This window comes from Neofelis nebulosa, chromosome 4 (genome assembly GCF_028018385.1).
Source record: "Neofelis nebulosa isolate mNeoNeb1 chromosome 4, mNeoNeb1.pri, whole genome shotgun sequence".
NCBI lineage: Eukaryota > Metazoa > Chordata > Mammalia > Carnivora > Felidae > Neofelis > Neofelis nebulosa.
The window spans coordinates 133,827,838-133,851,154 of record NC_080785.1 but is presented as its reverse complement, the minus strand read 5'-3'; the positions used below and the strand labels follow the sequence as shown (position 1 = coordinate 133,851,154).

Sequence of the window (23,317 nt, the reverse complement as noted above, 5' to 3'; positions counted from 1 at the left end):
TGAGTTTAATAGCATTCATTGAGCTGAAAATTAGTGCCAGGCAGTAAATGGGAGAGGACAGAGTTCACAGTCCACAGTCAGTAGCAGGAGATACCAGCCACTTTCCCAGGTCAGGTGTCTCAACATCAACCCAGAAAGCTCTTTTTTTCCCCCTCCAGACTACTCTACAGGTAGAAACCACTGAGATTAAACCGGTGCTTTTCAAAACAGGCTCGTGTGGGCTGCACCCCGGCAATGCTACTTTCAGGAGATCTTTTGATTAGTGGCAGCAAGCAACCACAGCCCCCTCAGATAATAGAAACCAACAGGTGCCTTGGAAATCACCTAGTCCAAACCTACCTATTTCACAGGGAGGAAGCTGAGGTCCAGGAACAGGGTGCTGCTGGATGGAGAAGAGGTCTGCAGAGGCATCTAGCCCCGCATCTGTGTGCCTTGGATCTAACACCTAGACTCCTGTGGTGGTGTTTTGGTACATGACACCAGGCACTCCCACTGGCTCAGACTGACCAATTAGAGACAGCCAGCAATGAAAGTAACAGACATGCAACAGATTTTTTTCATTGGAATGGAATATATCATAAACTATTAGACTATCCACTGTGGTTTGTATACAGACAGATAAATATTCAGGTGGCCCTGTCTAGAAGCATAAGTGTGGACATAAGAGCCCCAGGAAAACCTTTACATTGAAGTTGACCCCCTGAATGAAAAGTGGCAAAAAGCTGCTACTAATAGCATTTCAAATAGTACCTGACATAAATTAAGGATTCCACATCTGTCCATTTTTATTTGAAATGATTTTGACAAAGGTAGAAATGTTTAGTGGAAAAAAAAAATCTCTCATATGCAGCCAGAGAGAGAAGCATGATTAATATTTTATGAGAGAGGGAGAAGGAAATCATGGTAAATACAGTCATATCCAGCTTTTTTGTTGTTGTTTATTTTTAAACCTCTTTGGAGGTTTAAACAAACAAATTCATTCTTTTTTTAAAGTAAGCTCCATGCTTGGGGCGCCGGGGTGGCTCAGTCGGTTAAGAGTCCGACTTCGGCTCAGGTCATGGTCTCACGGTTCGGTTCGTGAGTTTGAGCCCCGCGTCGTCTGTCGTCGGGCTCTGTGCTGACAGCTTAGAGCCTGGAGCCTGCTTCGGATTCTGTGCCTCCCTCGTTCTCTGCCCCTCCCCCACTCGCACTGTGTCTCTTTCTCTCTCTCTCAAAAATAAATAAACCTTAAAAAATTTAAAAAAAAATAAAGTAAGCTCCATGCCCAATGTCGAGGGGGCGGGGGAGGGGGTTGAACTAAAGACCCTGAGATTAAGAGTCACACACTCCACCAACCGAGTCAGCCAGGTGCCCCTAAACAAATAAATAAATAGATGCTGAACAAACGTTTACTGCATATCAATTGCCTATGATCAATGAGGAATCATACTATTACTAAAAGACATGTGACAGCTTATGATCATGCAGTCCTGAGCAGTTGGAAGGGTCTTGGTCACAGCTCCAAATGCTCACTGATCTCTCCAACAGGTGCAGGGTCCTAATGGGGCTGGTATGCTGGTCACGACCAAGATCATTTTTTCAGCTAGCCCACAGTGCTGCCTCTTGAAATTCTTAAGCCCCAGGGAATTCCTCCACACCCTCCTACTTCCTGTAACTGATCACCAAGGTCTGGCACATCTCTACGGTGCACTCCTCTTACTGTAATATATTTAAGTTAGTTTCCACTGCATTGCAAGATCCCTGAAGGCAGGGCAAGGCTGAATTCTTCTTACCTTTTTAAAAATCCCCCACAGTGTTTTTATAGTGCCTTGAAAGGACTTAAAATTTATCTGTTGGCATCCTACTGAAGTTTTCAAACTTTTAGTGCCCTATCAAGCCTACTCAGATACAGCCACACCAATAAAACTGCAAGATAGAGAAAAATCAGAGGATGTTCATAATAAAGCACTGAGAATAAATCAGGTTAAAGCACTATTAATACCATACATATGAATCATGGACTGTGCTATTATTAATAACAATAGCAGTAATATCTAATTGCAAGCGATTACTGTACACTATTGGTCACTGCAGACCATTGTTTGCTTTCAAATGTGAATGACCTCCCAGCTCAAGGCTGATGTGACTCGAGTGACTGCAGTATCAGAATAGCACAGTAGTTCAATAATTTTGTCCAGAAAAGACAGAGTTGCAGAAGAGAGAGAGAGAGAGAGAAGTGAAAAAACAAGCTAGCCTTTCCATTCTACACGTCCTTCTTTCCCATTTTGCCAATCTGATTTCACTCAGTGACTCATGGTGAAACAGAAAGCATGAGAATTGCATTCAGATGTGCAGAGGTTAGTAACTAGTTAGTTTTCAAAAACAGCTCATCTTCAGTAACACTATAGTTGCCTTCCATTCCATTTCTCTTAGACTGGCATCTGAACAGCTGCAAAAAATTTCCTTAAAGTCTAGAACATTCTTAGGTTAAAGACTCAAAAGGGATATTTTAAAGGAGGCTGTGTGTATTCGGACTGGTAGGGAAGTCATTGCCATCTCGCTTCAGCCTGGGGACTTCCGCTGGTTTCTTTCTATCATTTCATCTCTATTTTGCACTCTGCCCCTGGCTCTGCCGCGAGACCCCACTTTTCCTTTAACCACCAACCTCTTAGAGCCAATCAAGAAGTAAAGAAGAGGAAAAACGCCCGCCCGCTCCCAATTTCTTTCGTTCCGCTGCTCACCAACCTCAGAGCCGACTGAGCCAGAGCGGCTGTCAACTCCAACCCAGCTCAGCTGATCGGTTGCCGCCGCCGCCGCCGCCAGATTCCAGAGGGGGAAGAACAAGAAGCTGAGAGACCAGACATGGACGTGAATTTCGCTCCGCTCCGTGCCTGGGACGATTTCTTCCCTGGCTCTGACCGCTTTGCCCGGCCGGACTTCAGGGACATTTCCAAATGGAACAACCGCGTGGTGAGCAACCTGCTCTATTATCAGACCAACTACCTGGTGGTGGCTGCCATGATGATTTCCGTTGTGGGGTAAGTGGGGTCCCTCTCCGGGACACCGATCGAGGGCGGTACTGTGGGGCTCCGGTGCACAAGATCCCTGGATGTGGAAAAGCTCTCCACACCCAGCCTCCGCCCTGGCAAGTGCAAGCGGTCAAGCCAGTGGAAACTTGTCAGGGCGAGGCCGCAGCCGTCTTGTGGTCCCCTTTTCCATCCCGCGCCTCGGGCCCAGAAGTGGGGGGATTCCTAGGGGTGAGGACATTTTGCCAGCTTCGGACAAGAAAAATGACTTTTTTTTTTTTTTTCCTCTCTGTACCCTGATTAGGCACTTGCTGAAGGAGATGTTCGCAGTGCCCCTGTCTTGTAAAAATAAGAAGAAAGAGGGAGGTGGTGAAACCCTATCCTGGGGCTGGAGGGAATGGGCGCCGCCCTGGGAGACTTGGGCGTCGGGGTGTGGATCCGGATTCTGCATTCTGGGGTGTTAGTGTAAAAAAGGTACCAAAGAAGGGACGTGTTTTGTCGATCTCTCTGCGTAGTCCCCGCCACACTGTACAAGGAATGTGAGCTTGGGAGCAAGAGGGTGGGTGTTCCCTGGTGACGCATCTCCCGGTGTGGGGTGACGGCTGCGCTGACCCCAGGAATGGGGTTCTCTTGCTTTTTCATCCAGGAGCTGTCAGGTGTGGTCACTCTTGCTGCTTTCACTTCCTGGTGTCGGTGTATTCAAGGCCTTTTCAGTGCCTGATCTGAAAGTGTTCTGTGTTACATAGGATTCCACCGCTTCCAGCAGACGCACCTGCTTTACTAGAAACCACATTTTCTTGTAGTTTACCCCTTAAGAAATCCTTCTCTTACTTTTGGAGGATGGTGATATTCTAGATCTGACTGATTCTACGCCCCTTTAAAGAAAGAGGCAGCCTCAGACTTTATAAAGGAACACGCTTGCCATTACAGAGGGGAAGTGCAAGCTGGCCTGGGAGAAAGAGGAGAGAGCCAAACTTGGAGGGGGTGGGAAAGGCCAAAGAGGGTGGTTTCTTGAGTTGCTTTGCTGGTCTTTGGCTTATTGAGTCACTTCTCTGTGCCAGGCTCGGAACACAACAAGATCAATCAGACATGAATTCTAGCCGATGGACAGGTGGCAGTTGTTGAGAAGCCAGCCGTAGGACCAAGTACCCAGCACAGAGGAGAGAGAGAGTTCGCAATTTCCAGATGTGGTTCAGAGTAGTTGCCCCCATGCGGAAGAGAACGCTCATTGGTGGGATTTGGTAGACAGTGACACAGGCCCTCATTCTGTGTTGCTTGAGGAATCACCAACTCTGAGAATGGCTTAGTGTGTGGAGGGCACAGGTTCTGAGCCCTCTTTGAGGGAGGGTGGCTGCCAAGAGGCCTGAGGCAGCTGCCTCCAGAACCTTCCCCTAACCTTATGCTTGAGGCTCCTTTGCCAGAATGCTAAAAAATGTCTTTAAAACAAAAACCAAATAGTATATAGGATTGTATCCGTTGGTTTGCTTTCTTTTTCTTTGCTCCCTCTTGGGAAAGAAGCAATCCAGACATTTTGTCTGGTGATCTAGAGGTGAGGCTTTTTTGAGGTAGCCCCCAAACTTTGTTAATCGGGCAAAGTTTGACCCAGACTCATCAAATGTTCAAAGAAAACTGTTGCTTTTCAGAGAGGTGTACTGCCCAGACCAGACACAGGCTTTGATGGAATCCATTTTTCACTGTGAAGGTCAGGGTCCAGCCCCCTGGCTAAATATAGCTCCCTCATTATGGTGCCTTAGCCTACTAATTCAGGCAGTTTGGAGTGTTGGCCTTCCTATTCTCCTTTTCAAATAGGATATGTTGGTTGGCAGTGACATTTTTGAAGATAAAAGTGAAAAAGAGCCATCTTTATTTTTTATTGACCTTATTTTTAAAGCCATACAAAAGATACAGGCCAGAAGTAAATTGTTTTGAAAATTACATGCCTGTAAAATAGGAGATTTCCTCCATACTGCAGTAAAAATTTGGTATATGATCCTTGACTGTTTTCTGTGTCCACAAACACACATTCGGTAATTTTTCCACAAATGACTTTTTTCTTTCTTTATAATCTAATAACAACAAAAGCAATCATTTATCGAGGTCTCCGTGTACCAGGTACTTTGTTCAGTAATTTACCTGTATTATTTTGTACAACCCAGTGAGGTGAGATGACATGATATTATCATCATTGTTATTATTGTTGCTGAGGCTCAAAGAGTATAAATGACTTGCTTAAAGTCACAGACCCAGTCTTGTGCTCTTAACTACTATGCCATCTTCTTATGAGTCATGAGGTTTAGAATTATAATCTCTTAAACCTGGAAGAAACCAAGTATCTTCAGGGTCAGAGAGCTTAGTTGATTTTGGAACATTTCTCATTCTAAAGAGAACTCTCCTCTCTTGATGATGTCAGTAGATGGGTGGGTCAGAGCAGTATTAGAAGCTGTTTATCTGGATCCTCTACAGGCATCTGATAGTTTCCTATGACATCTTGGTACAGTGTGTGTGAAAATGTCACCTGGGTGTTTACTGGATAAGGAACCGTGTTCAAAGGGTGTTCTGTCCCCTAAGAGTAAGGAGGGGCCTCCAGGGCATTGTTATCTTTCCTGGTAGTTACCTCACAGGCTTTTAAGTTGTCTGTTTCCTTGTCTCTACTCTTGACTATAAATTCCTTGAGGTCAGAGACCGTAGGTTTAGTGTGTGATTATTTCTTCTTTTTCTTGTTGTGGTTATCATTATTTTTATTCGCTGTATTCCTGAGGCCTACTATATAGCAGATGCTTAGTTGGTGAATGGAAATGTAAATAAATGAACAAAAGGCCTCAACGTAATCACGGGGGCAGCTTTTAACCTACCTAATGGAACAAATTATTTTGAAGCACACAGCAGCACGTTAGTACATAGCAAGGAGATGCTCCTAAAGTGATTCCAACTGGGTCGTTGCTGACAGCACTTGCTACCCGTTGGTCAGGATTACTGTCATGTAAAACATTCAATTTAGAAAAGATGAGAAGTCAAGCTCTTCACTAATTCCTATTGCCCTTGTCGAATTTCGGTGAAATACTCTCCCGCAAGTTTTCTCAACATCAGCACTGTGACAATTTGGATCATATAATTCTGTGTTGTAGAGAGCTGTCCTGTGTATTGTAGGACAGTTAGCAACATCCCTGCTGTCTACCTTCTGAATGACACTAGCAACCAGGCTCTCAGCTGTGACAGTCACAAATGCCTCCAGACACTGCAGGTGTCCCCTGGGGGTCAAAATCACCCCTGGTTGAAATCACAGGGGTGGTAACCTTGGCCTTGAACTACACCTGCTCAAGTTTCTGTGGCCAGGAAAATCATGATAATTTAGTGATCACCTTCACTAAATAAGTTGGTTTATGACAAGTTACAAAAACAGAGTTTTTGGCATTTACTTAGCAAAACAGTTTGGTTTTAGCTCCCAGCTTCTGACTTTTCAAACCTAAGAATGGAGCAGATTTGAAACTTACACGGCTTTGATGATTATCCTTGATTTATTAAATTTGTTGTGCTATCATTCTTTTATTAATCTGCCTGGAAGACTGTACTGATTCCACCGACTCAGACTTTTTATTTTTTGACAGAATTCTGGCAGTTGCTTTTTTAGTTTTCTGCTCAAAAGTTCACTTGCTCTGGAATTCCTATAAAATAGGAATTGTATGACTTTAGTTAATATAAAGTACATTAAGACCTAGCAAGTGATAACAATTCAACATTAGCTGCTGTTATTATATTAAATTCTAGGTTACAGGTATACTTGAAATTCTAACAACTTGTGTATTCTCTTAGAAGTATTAGAGGATGAATACACTTCAGTGGTTTTGCCATAATTGCAACTTGTGCTTCTTGTAAACACTTGGGTTGCTTTCCTTGAAGACTTCAGTTTCCTTTTGAGATTCAGGCATCACTTCAGAAGAGGTTAAAAGGAATAGCATAAATAACAAGCTGGGAAATGTGTGTTTTGCTGAAAGTGGCTTTGCATTTTTAAAATCAAGATTGAAGAGGACCTAACTTACCGTCTCCATCCTTGACACGATACATCTTGGCACTAAGTATTCTTTTTTAAAGTAATCTCTATGCTCAAGATGGGGCTCAAACTCACAATCCCAAGATCAAGAGTCAAGTGCTCCACTGACAGAGCCAGCCAGGAACCCCTAGATACTCTTCTTACCTCACACACAGCAATACAAGTCTCTGCCTCTATTTTCAAAGTGAAACGCAAAGGCAACACCTAACTACACTTGAAGTTTAAATGCTCAGTATGGGATACAGTCTGATTGTGGATGGAAATTGCTTTGTGCTTAATAGAATGCCAAAAGAGTGGAGCTGGAGAAATCTAAATCTGTTCCGGGCCATGGAACAGCAGCATCTCTCACCCTGGGAGTTTGGAAATGCAGAATTTCAGGCCTCTTCCCAGCTGCTGGGACCTACTGAATCAGAGCCAGCTTTTTGACAAGACTCCCAGATGATTCATAGGCACATTAAAATTTAAGAAGCACTGGTCTGGTCTGGTTCAAAAGAAACATTGAGCAAATTTAAATAAATGTACCCATATGTGCAGGTGTTAACTTCAGAAATTCTACATATATCATTTTTGGAATGGTCCAGGATCTTAACTCCCCAAGTAGTTTCTGATATACATCCCCAAGTGGAAATTGAGAAGTACTGATCCCATCGAACCCCCAATTTCACCAATGTAAAGGCTGGAGTTCGTGTGGCTACTTAGAACCAAAAACTGCTATTAAATAGTAGCTTCTTTTATTGATATGAAGTACTTTTTTTGTTAAATCATCCTGCAAATATTCTGCATCTCCTATTTAACCTAATTCATCTGAACAGCCAACTCTCATACATTTGTAATTATTGGCCCGTCTTATTCTCACAAATTCCCCCTGCCATCGGGACTCTTATTTCCTGGCATGGCATCAGAAGCGCCAACCACACACAGAATATTCAAACATATAAATGACTCCAGTGCATCTGTAGCCAACAGGCTCATTTATTTTCATTTGTGTACGTTCAGGCCTCCCCTTTAAGACAGCACCGTGTAGCCGCTGAACAAATGAGCCTGTATTTTCTTGAAGCACCTCTCCACCATGTGGCCTGTGGAGGTGTTACCAGAGGGTGAAACCTGCAGCTGCCACTTTATGCTACCCGTTGTTTGAAATGGCAAGGGATTTCTGGAAGGCTGGTACTTCTGTTTGAAAAGAGCATTGCTTTAATCTCTTCGGAATGAGTGTGGTCCTATAATACGTTCTAAGCCTTCTGGCTACAGCCTTTGGTATTAAAAAATGGTCAGATGGATTATACCTTTCAATGCTGCAAGGATGAAAACCCCAAGTTTCTAGATGGTAAAGGAAGATCAGGGTAAGAGAGCCCTGGGATGCTCTGAGTTGGAATGTATTAAAACATTTGTAGATGAAATCAATTGCAGTGCTTTTATGCCAAAACCTAGTGGAAAGGTTTTTGAGATTAATCAGCTTCAACACCAATGCTACAATATTACTCTTATTTTTGTTGTTTTATCCATTCACTCCACAGAGTATGAAGCATTTACTGACTTCTCAGGCACTGTGCTAGGAGATACAGTGCAGAATAAGAATCTGTGATCCCTACCTTCATCATGCATAGTATCTAGAGGCTGCAAGATGAAACTACACACATAATAATTAATATTTATACAAGCATAGCAAGTGTGCAGAAATACCTACACAAACATATTCTTTCCTTTTTTTTTTTCTTTTTTTTTTAATGTTTATTTTTGAGAGAGCATGAGTGGGAGAGGGACAGAGAGAGATAGGGAGACACAGAATCCGAAGCAGGCTCCAGGCTGTCAGCACAGAGCCCGACCCGGGGCTCGAACTCACAAACTGCGAGATCATGACCTGAGCTGAAGTCAGAAGCTTAACCTCCTGAGCCACCGAGGTGCCCCAAACAGATTCTTTTCAACCCGACTTATCTCATTTCTCCTGTACATTATGATGCCAAATTTCAAAACTCAGGTATTAAAAATGGGAAAGGCATTGAGTATGTAGACAGAGGAAAGGGTAATTATAATTTTCTCTTCCTCACCTGCAGCTGACATGTATTTTACTCAGTTCAACGAGTATTTACTGAGCACCTACTCCGTGTCATACAGTGTCTAGGCCCTGAGGATATGAGCAGGAATACAACTCCACCCTGCCTTCCTAATCCTCCCAGAATTCATCTTCTCCTGCTCTCCCATACCTCTTTATCTACACTTGAGGTATGCACATGCAATGTTGGCATGTCTTTCCCTGACGGGTGATGTGCTTCTTATGAGTACAGAACTTTACGAGGTCTGTCAACACCCAATAAAATTTTAATCTCAAAATTCTTCATCTAATAAGGGTTGTCTTTCATTAAATCCTTGGACACCATTTATGCAACCTTGTTCTTGGCTTCTCCCCACACACTTTTTAAAAAAAACACTCCCACCACCATCAGTCGGGGGTTGGTTGTTTCCGTCTCCTTTCCTACTTTAGGATTTACAGTGATTCTGGATAAGTGTGCAAATGAGCATATTTGGGATTCCTGGCCCCTTTTGTAGAAGGCAAAAGCTCTCAATCTACTTAGTAGGGGCCAAGACCTCTGTATAAGAAATTGAGTTCTAAAAGATGAACTTGACCTATCCACTTAATACCAAATTTGTGCAGCACTATTGGGAATTTCTTATTGTTTTTCTTTTGGGCAAATGAATTCTCTCCTTTATCACTCAGCTTCAGAATACATACCCATAAGATCCTCCTCTGTCTGTTGCGTTGGGCTTGTTCTCTTACTTCAGAGAACACTTTCAAGCCTGTGATCTTGGACAAAAGCTGCAGGCTGCCTCTCTGTTCTGCAAGTGTTTACCATAAAATAGGATTTCTCACCCTGCTCTTAGATGGAGCCTTCACTAATGGGGACACCGAGATGGCAGAAAGTCCATCCGGAGTGGGAAACTGAGGCTTTGGTTCCTGCTTCTACTTATCTGCTTCAGTGTGCCGTGAGTGTGGCTCGTCCCTCAGAGAAACAGAAGGGAAGGCAGAAATTGGGTGTTGGTGGGAGGTGGACAGGAGCCTACTTGTAAGATGGAAGATTATGTGTCACCAGGCTCATTTGCATTTGCCCAACCCCAGCCTCCTCAGCCAGCGCTGTAAGAACCTGCCATGTGAAGGCGATTTAATTTACTTTACTAAAAGGATTCAGAAAGAACAGTTTGTAAACAAATATCTTTCTACTGCAGCTTAAAAGCATTATTTGTTGTGAGGGTAACCATAGGTTCCTAATTGCTGAAAGCAATGATTAGTATACACGAGAGCCCATTATACTATTCTCTTTATCGTTGTATATGTTAGAAATTTGCCGTGATGCAACGTTTAAAAGGGATTAGTGGCCATCTAATCAGAGCCTTGTACGCTGTTATTTGAAGCTGCATCACTGAGGGAAGTATGAGATGTATGGCTTCTAAACCAGGCCCAATTTATTATTTATTAAAAATAAAATAAGCCATTAGCTTCATAAACACAAAAGAAAACATGGAGGTTCATAAGATATGTCTTATTGTGAATACTTTTTTTTTTTAATTTTTTTTCAACGTTTTTTATTTATTTTTGGGACAGAGAGAGACAGCATGAACGGGGGAGGGGCAGAGAGAGAGGGAGACACAGAATCGGAAACAGGCTCCAGGCTCCGAGCCATCAGCCCAGAGCCTGATGCGGGGCTGGAACTCACGGACCGCGAGATCGTGACCTGGCTGAAGTTGGACGCTTAACCGACTGCGCCACCCAGGCGCCCCTTATTGTGAATACTTTTGACATGCCAACTGCTGCAAAGACGATGGATCATTTGGATGTGAATGTTTAGTTTCATGTTGCCAAGTACCCAGGATGTAATAGCTATACATACACAGCAAGAATGCAATAAATACTATGGGTCTTCCTACTTCAATTGGTTAAGAAAATCTCAATGTTAGGTTACTATGCCCTTTCTGTGACAAAAGAGACAGGCTCCCATCCCACTTTCAGTGCCCTGAAGGCTCCTTTGCCTGGTGATTATTAGGCCTAGGCGACACTGATCGTGTTGACTCGAAACTGATTCGTACCTTTCCATTTATACTTTATAGTCAGAAATATTTCCTGCCAAGATGGAAGCCAGATAGGGAAGCTAAAGCAACCATGGGAGACCCTCGGGGTTATCAGAGGAGTCACAGAGCAAGAGGGGCCTATATAGACAGGTGTGCAGGAGTACAAGTCTCCCTCTGCGCCACCCCACTCTCCCTCCTGGCCCCCAGCCGTACTCGTGGCAAGACTTACCAAGTTCCTCCTACCGGCCAGCCAAAGGGCCCTGTCACCCCATCCGAACATGTCATGATCATTAGAACTCCCATCTGCACGGGCATTCACATAAAGTTTCCTGTTTTTCTTTTTCCTCTGTTTGTTTCATCACAACTCTGTGAAGGTACAAAGACAGGGACTATTTCTCCAGTAATATTTAGTGTACAATGAGAGTAAGAGTGATTCGTCCAAGACAAATCTCCCATCGCTTCACTCGTGGCCACGGAAAGTTCCTGGGCTTCTTTTAAATAACATGAAAGTATGCTAGATCCTTACTTACCTTTCTTCTTTCTTTCAACAAACACGTATTGAATACCTACTGTATGCCAGGCCCTGTACCAGGTGCCAGGGAGACAATGTTACAGTCCCGGCCCTTAGAGAGCTTCATCTCTAGTGCGAGACAGACATTCATCCAACACGCAGTCAGGTAAATGTAAAACCACCTCTGTGATCAGGGCAATGAAAGTGAGGCCTATGGTGCTATCATGTGGTCAGTGAGATGCATTAGGCTGGGAGTTGAAGGAAGTAGGAGTGACTCAGGCAAAGAATGGCTTGTGTGCAGGCCTGTGGGGGCCAGACCCAGGGCGAGTTCTAGAAACCCCAGAGGACGGGGTGTGGAATCAGGAGGCCGTGTATGAGGAGAGCACAGGCCAGGCTACCAGCCCTTGGTCCCCTCATACTCATTATTAAAAACACCCCTTACTCTTGGCAGATGCAGTCTAAGCTAGATTGTGTAGTGAGTGAACTGTGGCCTGGACTGGCGCCCCCCCCCCCCCCCCTTACCTCAGCTGGGCCTCTGCCTCCGTGTGCTGGGTTCAAACTACACAACTGTGTGTAGCAGCCCTGGAGGTACAGGCAGGCAGGAGCCAGACCCTGTGGGGCCTTGGAGACTGTGTAACGAATTGTGTTTTTATTCTAAGAGCAAGGAGAAGCAAGAGAATGGATGGGTGGATTCATATTTGCAGTGACTCCTCTGGCTGTTTCAGGACCACAGCAAAACATCACCAATTTAGAGAGAGCCACTGTGAGTAAATTGTTCCCTCCCTTTCTTGGTGAGTCAGGTTTCCTCAGGAACCAAACTACAAAAATAGCTTTTTGGGTTAGAAAATTGGAACTCGATGCGAAGCTTCTTCCCCTGCCCGGAAAGTGTTTCACTGCCTTTTTGACTCTTGTTGGCATTGTAGTGTGACAGGAGTCACCACCAGGTGTGCCCTTGACTTGATCTGAGAACCTCTGTTTTGGTAAACTTTTATCGCCAACTCTATAGTTGATGGGTTTGAGGACGTACTTACTAACCTGTCCGTTCGTTAGCTTGTTTATATGTAGAATGAGGGGCGCCTGGGTGGCGCAGTCGGTTAAGCGTCCGACTTCAGCCAGGTCACGATCTCGCGGTCTGTGAGTTTGAGCCCCGCGTCAGGCTCTGGGCTGATGGCTCGGAGCCTGGAGCCTGTTTCTGATTCTGTGTCTCCCTCTCTCTCTGCCCCTCCCCCGTTCATGCTCTGTCTCTCTCTGTCCCAAAAATAAATTAAAAACGTTGAAAAAAAAAAAAATTTATATGTAGAATGAGATGCATTTTTCAAGATGTGTCCTAGCTCTGAAGTTCTGTGACCAGCCAAGATTTTTCTTCCCCCTTCAGGGACTTGTGCTAAAACCATAGCTATAGCTACCTGATTCATGTTGGTACATTGAGGACATGTGTCCACATCTGCTTACAGCAACCTTCTTTCAGAGAGAAGTGAGAATGCCACGGGATTTCCCAGAACGATGCTTCATTGCTGATCCCAACTGGAAGAATACTGAGAAGGCGTGGGGGAGGTTCCTGAAGCTGCTCAACAATGCACAACGGGTTATAGTATGAATTGCTGTCACACTTACATCAGCTGGCACCCTTTTCTCTCCCCTAGACCCCTAGAAATAGGTTTCTTCGCTTCTCTGGGCCTTGGTTTATTCATCTGTGCAACGGGACTGAACTGATTTATTTTTGAACGCGCTGCTACAGGATTCTGTGATGGGATTGTAAACCTCTTTACAACTGTGGATGTTTCCACTAGAATTTTTAACCATTACATTTATTTATTTATTTATTTACTGACTTACTTATGGAATAGGATGTGTATGCATATAGGTATATATTTTTATCCCATAAGAGGAAAACATACTGAATGCTTTTGACTTGTTAAACTAGGTCCCATTTCCACCAAGGACAGAAAGTTACATTTGTCCTCTCCCTTTGTCCTCTCCACTCCTCTCTGTCCTTCTCCCTCCCTTCTACAGCTCTGCCTTCCTTCCTCCCTCCCTTCCTCCTTCAGGGATTACCTGTAAGTGAAACTCCACCATCAGAGCCCAGTGGCAGTTGTGCCCATGAAAGCTGGGGTAGCATATTTATGGAAGTTTTTTTTCCTAAAGGTTCTTGGGCTTTCTTGTGGGTCGCTGTGACTAAGATCCCCGCTGTTGACTAAAAGCTTTGCTCATCTCAGACAAGAACTGGCTCCCCAGTTCCTGCACTCATTGGAAAATGAAATTAAACTCTAGAAGGTGGTGTAGGTGTTTTATTTTCCTCCAAGTGCAGGGAGGCGCCAAGGCATTGGAGCGGTACAAATTTTACTCTTTGTTAGAATGGAATGGCACTTCAGAAGAAGGGGGGAAATCGTTTCTGCTCCGAGTAACTTTGTTCATTTTTTTTCCAGCTTGGAAACTTGGTTACTTTCTAATTATAGACTGTGTGGCTGGGCGTGTTGTAAGCTAAAACCAGTTCTATAGGGCTCTGTGCTCTGTTCTTTTCCCTTGACTATGAAGAACAGGAACAGGTGACAAGCAGATTTGGAATTGCTTGAGTCAGGCCTGGATTTTTTGTTGTTCTTTGTCCTGGGTTTTATTTAGACATTCAGCATAGATGCCTATTTTACTTCAACAGAGAAAAATAGACAAAGCTTGGCATACTCTTGATTTTATGCTTCACCTCATGAATCATTTTAATAGCTGTTCTGTAAAGAACTGAGTAGAATACCTTTGCTACTTTGCTACCAACCATCCAACCATCCATCTTTTATTTGCACTTTATGCAAAGTGTTTCCTTTAACTTGAACCCTCCACTGTAGTTTTTTGAGTTAATGTAGATCTTTGCTTTTCTTTACAGCTGAAAAATATTTGGGTGAAACTAATAAACAAATGGGGGTAAGCTACCCATGATGCTACTACCCCTGTATAACCAATGTAGTCTTTCAGGATAATTTCTTCTGGAATCTCTTGAGAGCTAGGAATGAGATTTATTAATCGGTGACAGTTCCTGGGCCTCTCCACTCCATTTCCTCACCGCCTGCTGAAAAAGATTTTATTTTTGTCCTAATTCTTCCTTTCTCCAGGCCTATAATTGTCTTTCCCAGATTCTGGGCTTAAATCAGTGGATAGGGCATAACCCAGATAAAATTTTAAAAGAGAGAAAAGTACAGAGTGACTTGTGGCCCCCAGATGATAAAGAAGTGGTGAAAGACAGACAGAATAGTTCATGTTCTGGGTACTGGAAAAGCCTGGAGGAGTGGGGTGGTGAACCCTGGCCAGAAGAAGATCTGCAGAATGAGTAGGGAACCAAGGTTTGGGTCGGAGAAGGAACAGCTTCGCTATGAAGTATGAATTGAAATTGCATTCATGTTATTGGAGAGATGACGGAAGTAAAGATAGGCTGTTGTAGCAAGCCTGTGCCAAGCCTGGGTTGGGATCAGGGAGCAGTTGCTTTTATATTTTTATATTTTCCTTTGTTTCATATTCATTTTATTTCTAATTACAAAATAATATACTAATTGTGAAGCTTTCTACTTCTGAGCTATACTATATGTATATACATACATACATATATATACATATATATATACACACATATATGTATATATATCTATCGCATGTATATATCTATATATGTATATATATCTATCACATGTATATATCTATCTCCACCTAACAGAATTACAGTTGCTTTTGCCCACTCAATATATTATTAGTGTCTTCTTTTATTATTAAGTATTTAAAATAGCTGTATATACCACCTCTAGGCAATTGTTGGCCATACACGTTATTTCTAAAACTTTTTAATCATATGCCACTCATGTGAATATTGGTACAACTCAATCTTGGCATTTTTGTTTATTTCTGTAGACTCTATTCTGAGGAAGAGATTTATGGCCTGTAGGAGGATAAGTATTTGCAAGAGTTTTGAATGAAATAAGCAACTTACTATTATGGGATTTAACTTTAAATTATGTACTCCTATGCTACTCTTACCATTGTTTAATAGCATGCATTTTAATAGACCTTCTTAACTTTTCCAAAGCACTTTCACATTGATTATACCCCCAATTTCACCCATTAAGGCATGTGATACTTTTATCTGAAACTATTTCAGATAGCTTTTATGTTTCAGAAGGTAGAATCAGAGCTACAATTTAAAGGGATTAAAAAAAAAGAGAAGAATCTTAGTTGTCCTGAATATGAATCCTGCTCTGAGTATGAATCCTTCGTCTGTTTTATTTCAGTGAAAGTAAGCTCTTGGCTTCACTTTCCATTGCCCCGTTTGCTTCTGTCCCTCATTTCCAAATCTGTCATGTTGATATTCAGAGCATGATGAAAACACACTGACCCTCATTGTCCTTCCCAAGTAAAATACGCATCAAGCCTATTGTGAGGGTAAGAAGTTAGTAGCTCATGGGACTTGCTGATCACAAATGTCACATTCAGGGTTCTGTATTCACTGTGGGTTTGGTTAAGAGTGGGGGCTGTAACACCCAGTCATTCTCTTATGAAATACTGGATCTAAGTTTTCTTCTTTATTATCAACAGTAATGTAACCTTTGACTCCTGTAACAATGAAGCCAGAGGCTCTGTGCTTGGAAATCTCCATTGATAACCCATCCCCTAATGATACTCTCAGCCCTTTAAAAGAATTATAATGGATTCTCTTTGCCAAGAGTCATATACTCAAATGCCTCCATGGGCCAGGCAGGTTATGTAAGAGAGAATGCAGGGCAGCTGTTAGAAAAACAACGATCAATGGCAGCTCAATGGGGGCCTCTGTGTCAGAGATGCAGGAGATGGTGGGAGGACAAGAGCTAATTGGAGAGCATTTGTTCTATCTGAAAGAGAAGGTGCTCCAGCCAGTGGCTGACATGTGGAAAAGTGGGCCTACTGTTGTTAAATTTTCTTGTTTATAGGAGAAGTTAGAAATCCCAAGTTTTATGGACTTTCTGAACAGCGCAATTCAAATAAAAGTTCTGTAAACACCATCCAATGCAAACACATAGGTGACAGTAGGCTGGATCTGGCCCACGGAGGCCATCACATGACTTGCATCTGTTGTGGCAACTCCTATGAAGATTTGAATAAGCCTGCAGAGCTCAGAAAATATGTGAGCACTGTACTGGATGTGCACCAGAGCCCAGGAGATAATGAAAGTGAAACAGCCCCTTCAAAAGAGGCCGTCTCGGGGCGCCTGGGTGTTTCAGTCAGTTAAGCCTCCGACTTCAGCTCAGGTCACGATCTCGCGGTCCGTGAGTTCGAGCCCCGCGTCGGGCTCTGGGCTGATGGCTCAGAGTGTGGAGCCTGCTTCCGATTCTGTGTCTCCCTCTCTCTCTGCCCCTCCCCCGTTCATGCTCTGTCTCTCTCTGTCTCAAAAATAAATAAACATTAAAAAAAAAAAAAAAAAAGAGGCGGTCTCTTTTAAATTTTAAGAGGCCTTTTAGCTCTTCGCTACCATTACTATAAGAATGAGGACCACTCTCGGCCATAGGACTGTTGACATTTCAGAAAATGTCAACATCACGCTGCAGGGACATACAGTGTCCTCGGACTTATCTGTGATATTTTACAGATGCAATAAAAGCCATGTATGGATTTGGGGCCGGCGGTGGGGGGAGTCTTTGAAAATTGTGGACCTCTAATGAGACGGACTGACCGCTTTGGTGGGAGTCAAACTACCCAAGTGTGAATCTTGGCTCCACCGTTTTCTCACCTCTGTGCCTCACTTTCTTCATTTGAGAAATAAATTAATAGCATCTGCCTCATCGGGTTATGAGGATTAAATGAGCCAGTTTAGATAGAATGCCGAGTAAGTACTCAACACCTGATTTGCTCTTCCTTACCTTTCTGATCTTCCCTTCCTGCTCCCACTACTGCTGACCCAGGCTCCCTCATTTTTTCGCATTCCAGGTTCCTGAGCCCCTTCAACATGATCCTTGGAGGCATTGTAGTGGTGCTGGTGTTCACGGGGTTTGTGTGGGCAGCACACAACAAAGACATCCTCCGCCGGATGAAGAAGCAGTACCCCACAGCATTTGTCATGGTGGTCATGTTGGCCAGCTACTTCCTCATATCCATGTTCGGGGGAGTCATGGTCTTTGTGTTTGGCATCACTTTTCCTTTGTTGCGTAAGTGAACCTCAGTCTTCTTGTGCCTTAAACAAAAAAATGTAAGAGCAATTGTTCATTGGGAATATCCTACCCTGTTTCTTCCACATGTTGACATGTCTGCAAAATTACCCCAAGTTTCTGAAACAGCAGATCAAGGCTAATGGTGCAGTAAGTCCATAGATTTATGTCTACTGGGTGCCTGCTCTGTGCCAGACACTCTTCTGGGGCTACAACAATAAACAAAAGAAGTACAAATCCCAAGTCGCACAGCAAGAAAGTTGTACAGCCTCCACTGGCCTCCAGATTGGTCTGATATTCAAGTCTGTTCTCAATCTTTAAGTGCCATTCATACTGATGCATTCATACTGATGCATTCATACTGATGCAAGAATGAATGTATTTCATTGGGAAGTAAACTAGTTACTCTCTAGTTAGTATATCGTGTTTAGTGTCCAAATTTCCTAAGTCTGTAAGAATAATTGGCCCAGAATATAGTTACCAAGTACTCCAGTTCTGGTGAAGAGAACTAGATATTTTCTAAATTTTACATGCATTGTTTGCTGAGATCCCAAACACTCGAAACCTGAAATAGAAAACAGATATAGTTCCAGTCTCATCAGCAGAAATCTACTTAAAATTCGATTATATTAAGTGACAAGAACAGTCTTTTAACTTATTAATAGCATTTCACATGTGTATTTTTTCCATTAAATAAAATCAGTTGCTTGTTTGGGGATATGTGAGATTAAGCCCAGAATATTTATAGATGGATCCCACACCTTATTGGAAAAAATATTTCAATCAGCAAAGTCAAGACTTTTAAAAATACTCCTCACATTTACCCTATATACTAGAGGCTCAGTATTGCAAAGATTCTGCTTTGACACACAGCTTGTTAACTTCAGTGCCTTTCTACATCAGGGCCTGAGACAGGCCAGTGTAATGAAATGTAGCATAGGTAGAGATCAAGGGTCCAGATATTTGTTCCTAGACATGCTGGAAACCAGCCGTGTGCTTTGGACCAGGTATCCTATATGGGCTGTAGTTCACTCATCTATAAAATAAGGAAGTTAGACAAGATTAGTGACTCCCAGACCTTGATGATTTTGAGAATCATGTAGGACACTTGTAAAAAGCACAAATTTCCCAGCCATATCCCTTAGAGATCTTGAGTCTGTGAGTTTACAGTGCTCCTCCCCAAAACCTGTATTTTTAGGAAGCTCCTCAAATGTTTCCAATGGCCAGTCTAGATTGGGAGCCTCCAGATAAAATGCACACCAGTGTTTCTTAAAATGATGGTCCAAGATCACCTATATGAGATTCATCCAGAGTGAATATTAGCATTTTACATTGTGGAAACCTACCTCAGTCTTACTGGTCTGAATTTTGGGTGGTGGAGACCTAGGATTTGCCTATGTGACAGCTCTGCAGGCAATTTATATGTACACAGCAGTATGAAAAATCACTCCTGGTAGATCACGTGGGATGCCTATTTAAAATACAGATCCCAGGCCCATCCCTCTAAGGTTCTGGTTCAGGAGGTCCAGAAGAGGGACCAGGGAATGTTTCTCAATAAACAACATGAGTAATTCTAAATGATCAAGCAAATTTGGGAAACTTTAGGGTACCTGACATGTGTAAAACCTTTAGTTTTTATCTATACATCTATATCCATCACTTTGGAAAAATGCCTCAGGAGGTGCCTCCAAGGAGGACTTCACCTGATCATCCCTGATAATCCCTGAATTGAGCATGAATTCCTTTCTTGAAAACTTTGTGTAAGGTTTTTATGTAAGTTGGAATCACACTGATTCACTTTGAATTTCAAGCCATTTAAGTGGCAGCTAAAAAGGTAACAATATGGACGTGAAAAAGAGAAGGTGTGGTTGGCAGATGACAGTCCTGCCTGCTGTGTTTTCCTTCACACACAAAGAACACTTAATATATGACTTAAACAGCTTTATATCAAGTCCAAGGATCCATGTGAGGACTTGGGTAAATTGGAGAACCAGACTGGACTACAGCTAACCGTGGCAGTTGACCCAAAGTGTGAAGATGGGGAGCCTAAGGCTGCAATGGGCAAAGAGCCGTTGCTTCCGTGCTAACCATGTTTCTCTTTTCTGTAGTGATGTTCATCCACGCATCATTGAGACTTCGGAACCTCAAGAACAAACTGGAGAATAAAATGGAGGGAATAGGCCTGAAGAGGACACCAATGGGCATTGTCCTAGATGCCCTAGAACAGCAGGAAGAAAATGTCTCCAAATTCGCTGACTATATCAGCAAAGTGAAGGAATAAATATAAGGGCTGCCATGGACATCCAGGTGTGGTTTGTCCTTATGCAGACCTAGTTTCCATTTGTGTTCTTGAAATAGGAGGTGCCTGTACCACCCAAGTATCTCTGGCAGCATGCATGTATAGGCCAAGCTGTTAACATCTCTGATGTGACAGAGGGAAGCCCTCAGAAACTGAAAGAATCTACCCTCCTATTATGCCTGAAGTTTCAAGTGTGTTTATACAACTGATAGGAAATGGATCACACTTACTTCTTTAGAGAAAATAAAAAGAATTATGGATTGTACAGCAACAGTACAGTTAACTTGTAGGAAAAAAAATAATTGTAAAGTATCAAGGCAATATGAGTAAATGAAAAAAGACTGTTAAAATAGATGTCATGTGTTAGCCTGTTTTAAGCACCACCCTCCTCCCCCCCCCCCCCACCCCACCCGCATCATTCTCCTCCAAAAATATTCCCTGGGACTGTAATATGTGGAGTCTAATTTAGTTTAGCTTTTATTATTCTTCTTTTAAAATCAAAGATGATCTGTATCACTTTACCACCCGTTTGACGTGCAGTGAAAACTGGATAAACCAGTTGTTTTTATTTTGTTTACAAATAGAAAGATTGCTGTTTAGGAGATATTTTGTCAAGTTTTTACAAATTTTTAAAATGCTAGTAATGCCTTTTCACTAGCAGGTATTTGTTGCAAATTAAATGTCATCTTCTTTAAGGAGGTTAGAGCTATGGAACCTGTATTATTCTTGACAGTCTTGTTAAAAAAAGCAACAACAAAAAAATAAAACTTGAGTTCTGTTTATATTGCATATTTCTTGTTGTTATGGCAAGAAGGTGTCCAAGATAATGTTTCTTGTATTTTTTTCACTGTTTAGCTTTTAACTGGAACATTGAGAAGGAAGGAAATCAATGTGCATTTTATTAATTCCTTAGGGGCACAAAGAGAACAATAATGGCTAATCTTTTGAAATCTGAAAAGCATCTTTAGATGACCAAGCAAAAAGACATGAACGTGGGAGTGATCAGCGGCTTCTGCAAATCATGAAAATTTTAGATAGCAATTGTTACGACCACATGTTTTTACAGATAGGCGTTAGAATTACGACAGCATGAGTTTATATACCCTTTTACTTTCTTCCTTTTATTTCTCATGTATTTAGAAATAGGTTATACAAAAATGTTTTGCTTGCCAATTGGGTGATTTCATAGATGAGTAGAAAACACTTGGGTTTCCCTAACACTGAATTATGAAGACAACTGGAGTGGTACTTACCGGAGAGACTCTCTGTACATCCTAAGATAAGAAGCAACTGCATATGCCATTCCCATCTTGCGTTTTTATTCCTCAGCCAACCTGCAGCCATCATCTCTAGCACAGCGTTACCACCGTGACTTCACAGCCACGGTCTAGAGTTTGTACCCTTACCCAAATATGGAGAATAAAATTTATCAGAGATTTTCTGTGTGTGAGAGACGTTTATTAATGCACATCTGTGCTAAATATCTGGGAGACTCGGTGACAACCCTTTAAACAACGAGGATGTACTATACTGCACGACCCGCTCTGTTCGTGTTTCAAATACACTAGGTCCCCCCACCACACGTCAGTTACCTGCTGTCAGCCTCAGTCCAGAAGCAGATGATTCTCCTTGTGACACATCGTCAGGAGGTCCACAGTAGCTAAACACTACACATCAGAGCACCTACAACATTCCCTCACTTCATCTCATCATGTAGAATATTTCTCATCCCATGTCATCACAGAGGAGGGGTGAGTATGTACAATAAGGTAATTTTGATAGACTGCATTCACGTAACTTTTATTACAGCATCATTGTTCTAGTTTATGATTTTTGTAGTTAATCTCTGTGCTTGGTTTAGAAGCTAAACATTCTCCTAGTATGTACAGGAGAAAAACAGTATATATAGGGGGTTCTGTACTATCTGCGGTTTCAGGCATCCGAGGGGGGTCTTAGGACATATCCCCACTGGATTAGGTGGGGACTATGGTACTGTTTAATAAAACTTTAACATTTTATTAATTTCCAGCTGAATAACATTGAATTCCAATGGGATCCTGTTCTAAACCTGACACACTTTAGCCCCTTCCACTTTCTACATGAATTCTGTAGAAAGAATGCAATCTATTTGGAAAAAGTGACAACTTAAATAAAAACTATACTCATTATAATTACTAACGGTTGGTAGTCAATTCTAGAATAATAACGATATACACATGTAGCATGTAAGTGCTATATATTATTGCATTTTAAAAACAAATTAAAGGGGTGCCTGGGTGGCTCGGTCGGTTAAGCGTCCGACTTTGGCTCAGGTCATGATCTCACAGTCTGTGAGTTCGAGCCCCGGGTCGGGCTCTGTGCTGACAGCTCGAAGCCTGGAGCGTGCTTTGGATTCTGTGTCTCCCTCTCTCTCTGACCCTCCCCCTTTCATGCTCTGTCTCTCTCTGTCTCAAAAGTAAATAAAACGTTAAAAAAAATAAAATAAAAACAAGTTAAGGGGCACCTGGCTGGCTGTGTTGGTAGACCATGCCACTCTTGATCTCAAGGTTGTGAGTTCGAGCCCAACAATGGGTGGAAAGATTATTTAAAAATAAAATTTTAGAAATTGAAAAAACTAAGTTTCAAGTGATGTTACATCTTGGGAGGGTGACTTATCTACGTGCATACCTTCCAGAGGACACTGAAGAAGTTAAAATCTTCACCTAATTTTTAGGGTAGGAGTCAGTTGATGGAAAAAGTGTAAGTAAGCTGCTTTACCTGTCTCTTGACAAAATTTGTGCACTGAAGCAGTAAGCTATGAATTTGAATCCTCTTTTCCCTTGGCACATCTAAGAATAAATACCTCTTTTAGGACTATTAGCACTCGTTGAAATTCCTGACTTTATTAATACTGTGGCTATACAAACAAAGGCACCGGGCTTTCAAGAGCTTCAACTACTAACAGTAAGCTTTTAAACATGTTTAGAGCACTTTGCCCAACAGCATTTAGCCTCTCCATGTAACATTGGAGGAAAAAACCTCTCAGCCACTGGCTATTGTAAAACCTGATTGAAACTACAGCTATTCAAATGTGGATACTTTTGCACACACTAAACTATCTTTAAAAAATGTAAACACCATATTTCTTTCCCATGGCCTGTCCTTCTAAATAATGTTATTTTTTAACTTTCCCAATTAGGCCTATTCTCTCCTAGCCTGTTTTGCTTGTTATGTACCACCTATGATTATATAAAAGGAGAAAGA

At 42.3% G+C, this 23,317-nt stretch overlaps 1 protein-coding gene across 1 annotated transcript; it reads left to right on the top strand.

The window, feature by feature from the left end:
• The first annotated feature begins 2,736 nt into the window (after positions 1 to 2,736).
• On the top strand, positions 2,737 to 21,513 carry ARL6IP5 (ADP ribosylation factor like GTPase 6 interacting protein 5). Its single transcript, XM_058726225.1, has 3 exons — positions 2,737 to 3,017; positions 17,558 to 17,775; positions 19,884 to 21,513. The coding sequence occupies exons 1-3, from the start codon at positions 2,842 to 2,844 to the stop codon at positions 20,054 to 20,056; spliced, it is 567 nt and encodes a 188-aa protein (XP_058582208.1). The 5' UTR covers positions 2,737 to 2,841; the 3' UTR covers positions 20,057 to 21,513.
• Positions 21,514 to 23,317: the final 1,804 nt, after the last annotated feature.

What these genes read in the sequence shown, in the direction of transcription:
- ARL6IP5 (XM_058726225.1), top strand. Translation starts at nt 2,842, where the DNA reads ATGGACGTGAATTTCGCTCCGCTCCGTGCCTGGGACGATTTCTTCCCT. An exon ending in ATGATGATTTCCGTTGTGGG is followed by an intron (nt 3,018 to 17,557) that starts GTAAGTGGGGTC and finishes TTCGCATTCCAG; the next exon opens with GTTCCTGAGCCCCTTCAACA. An exon ending in CATCACTTTTCCTTTGTTGC is followed by an intron (nt 17,776 to 19,883) that starts GTAAGTGAACCT and finishes TCTTTTCTGTAG; the next exon opens with TGATGTTCATCCACGCATCA.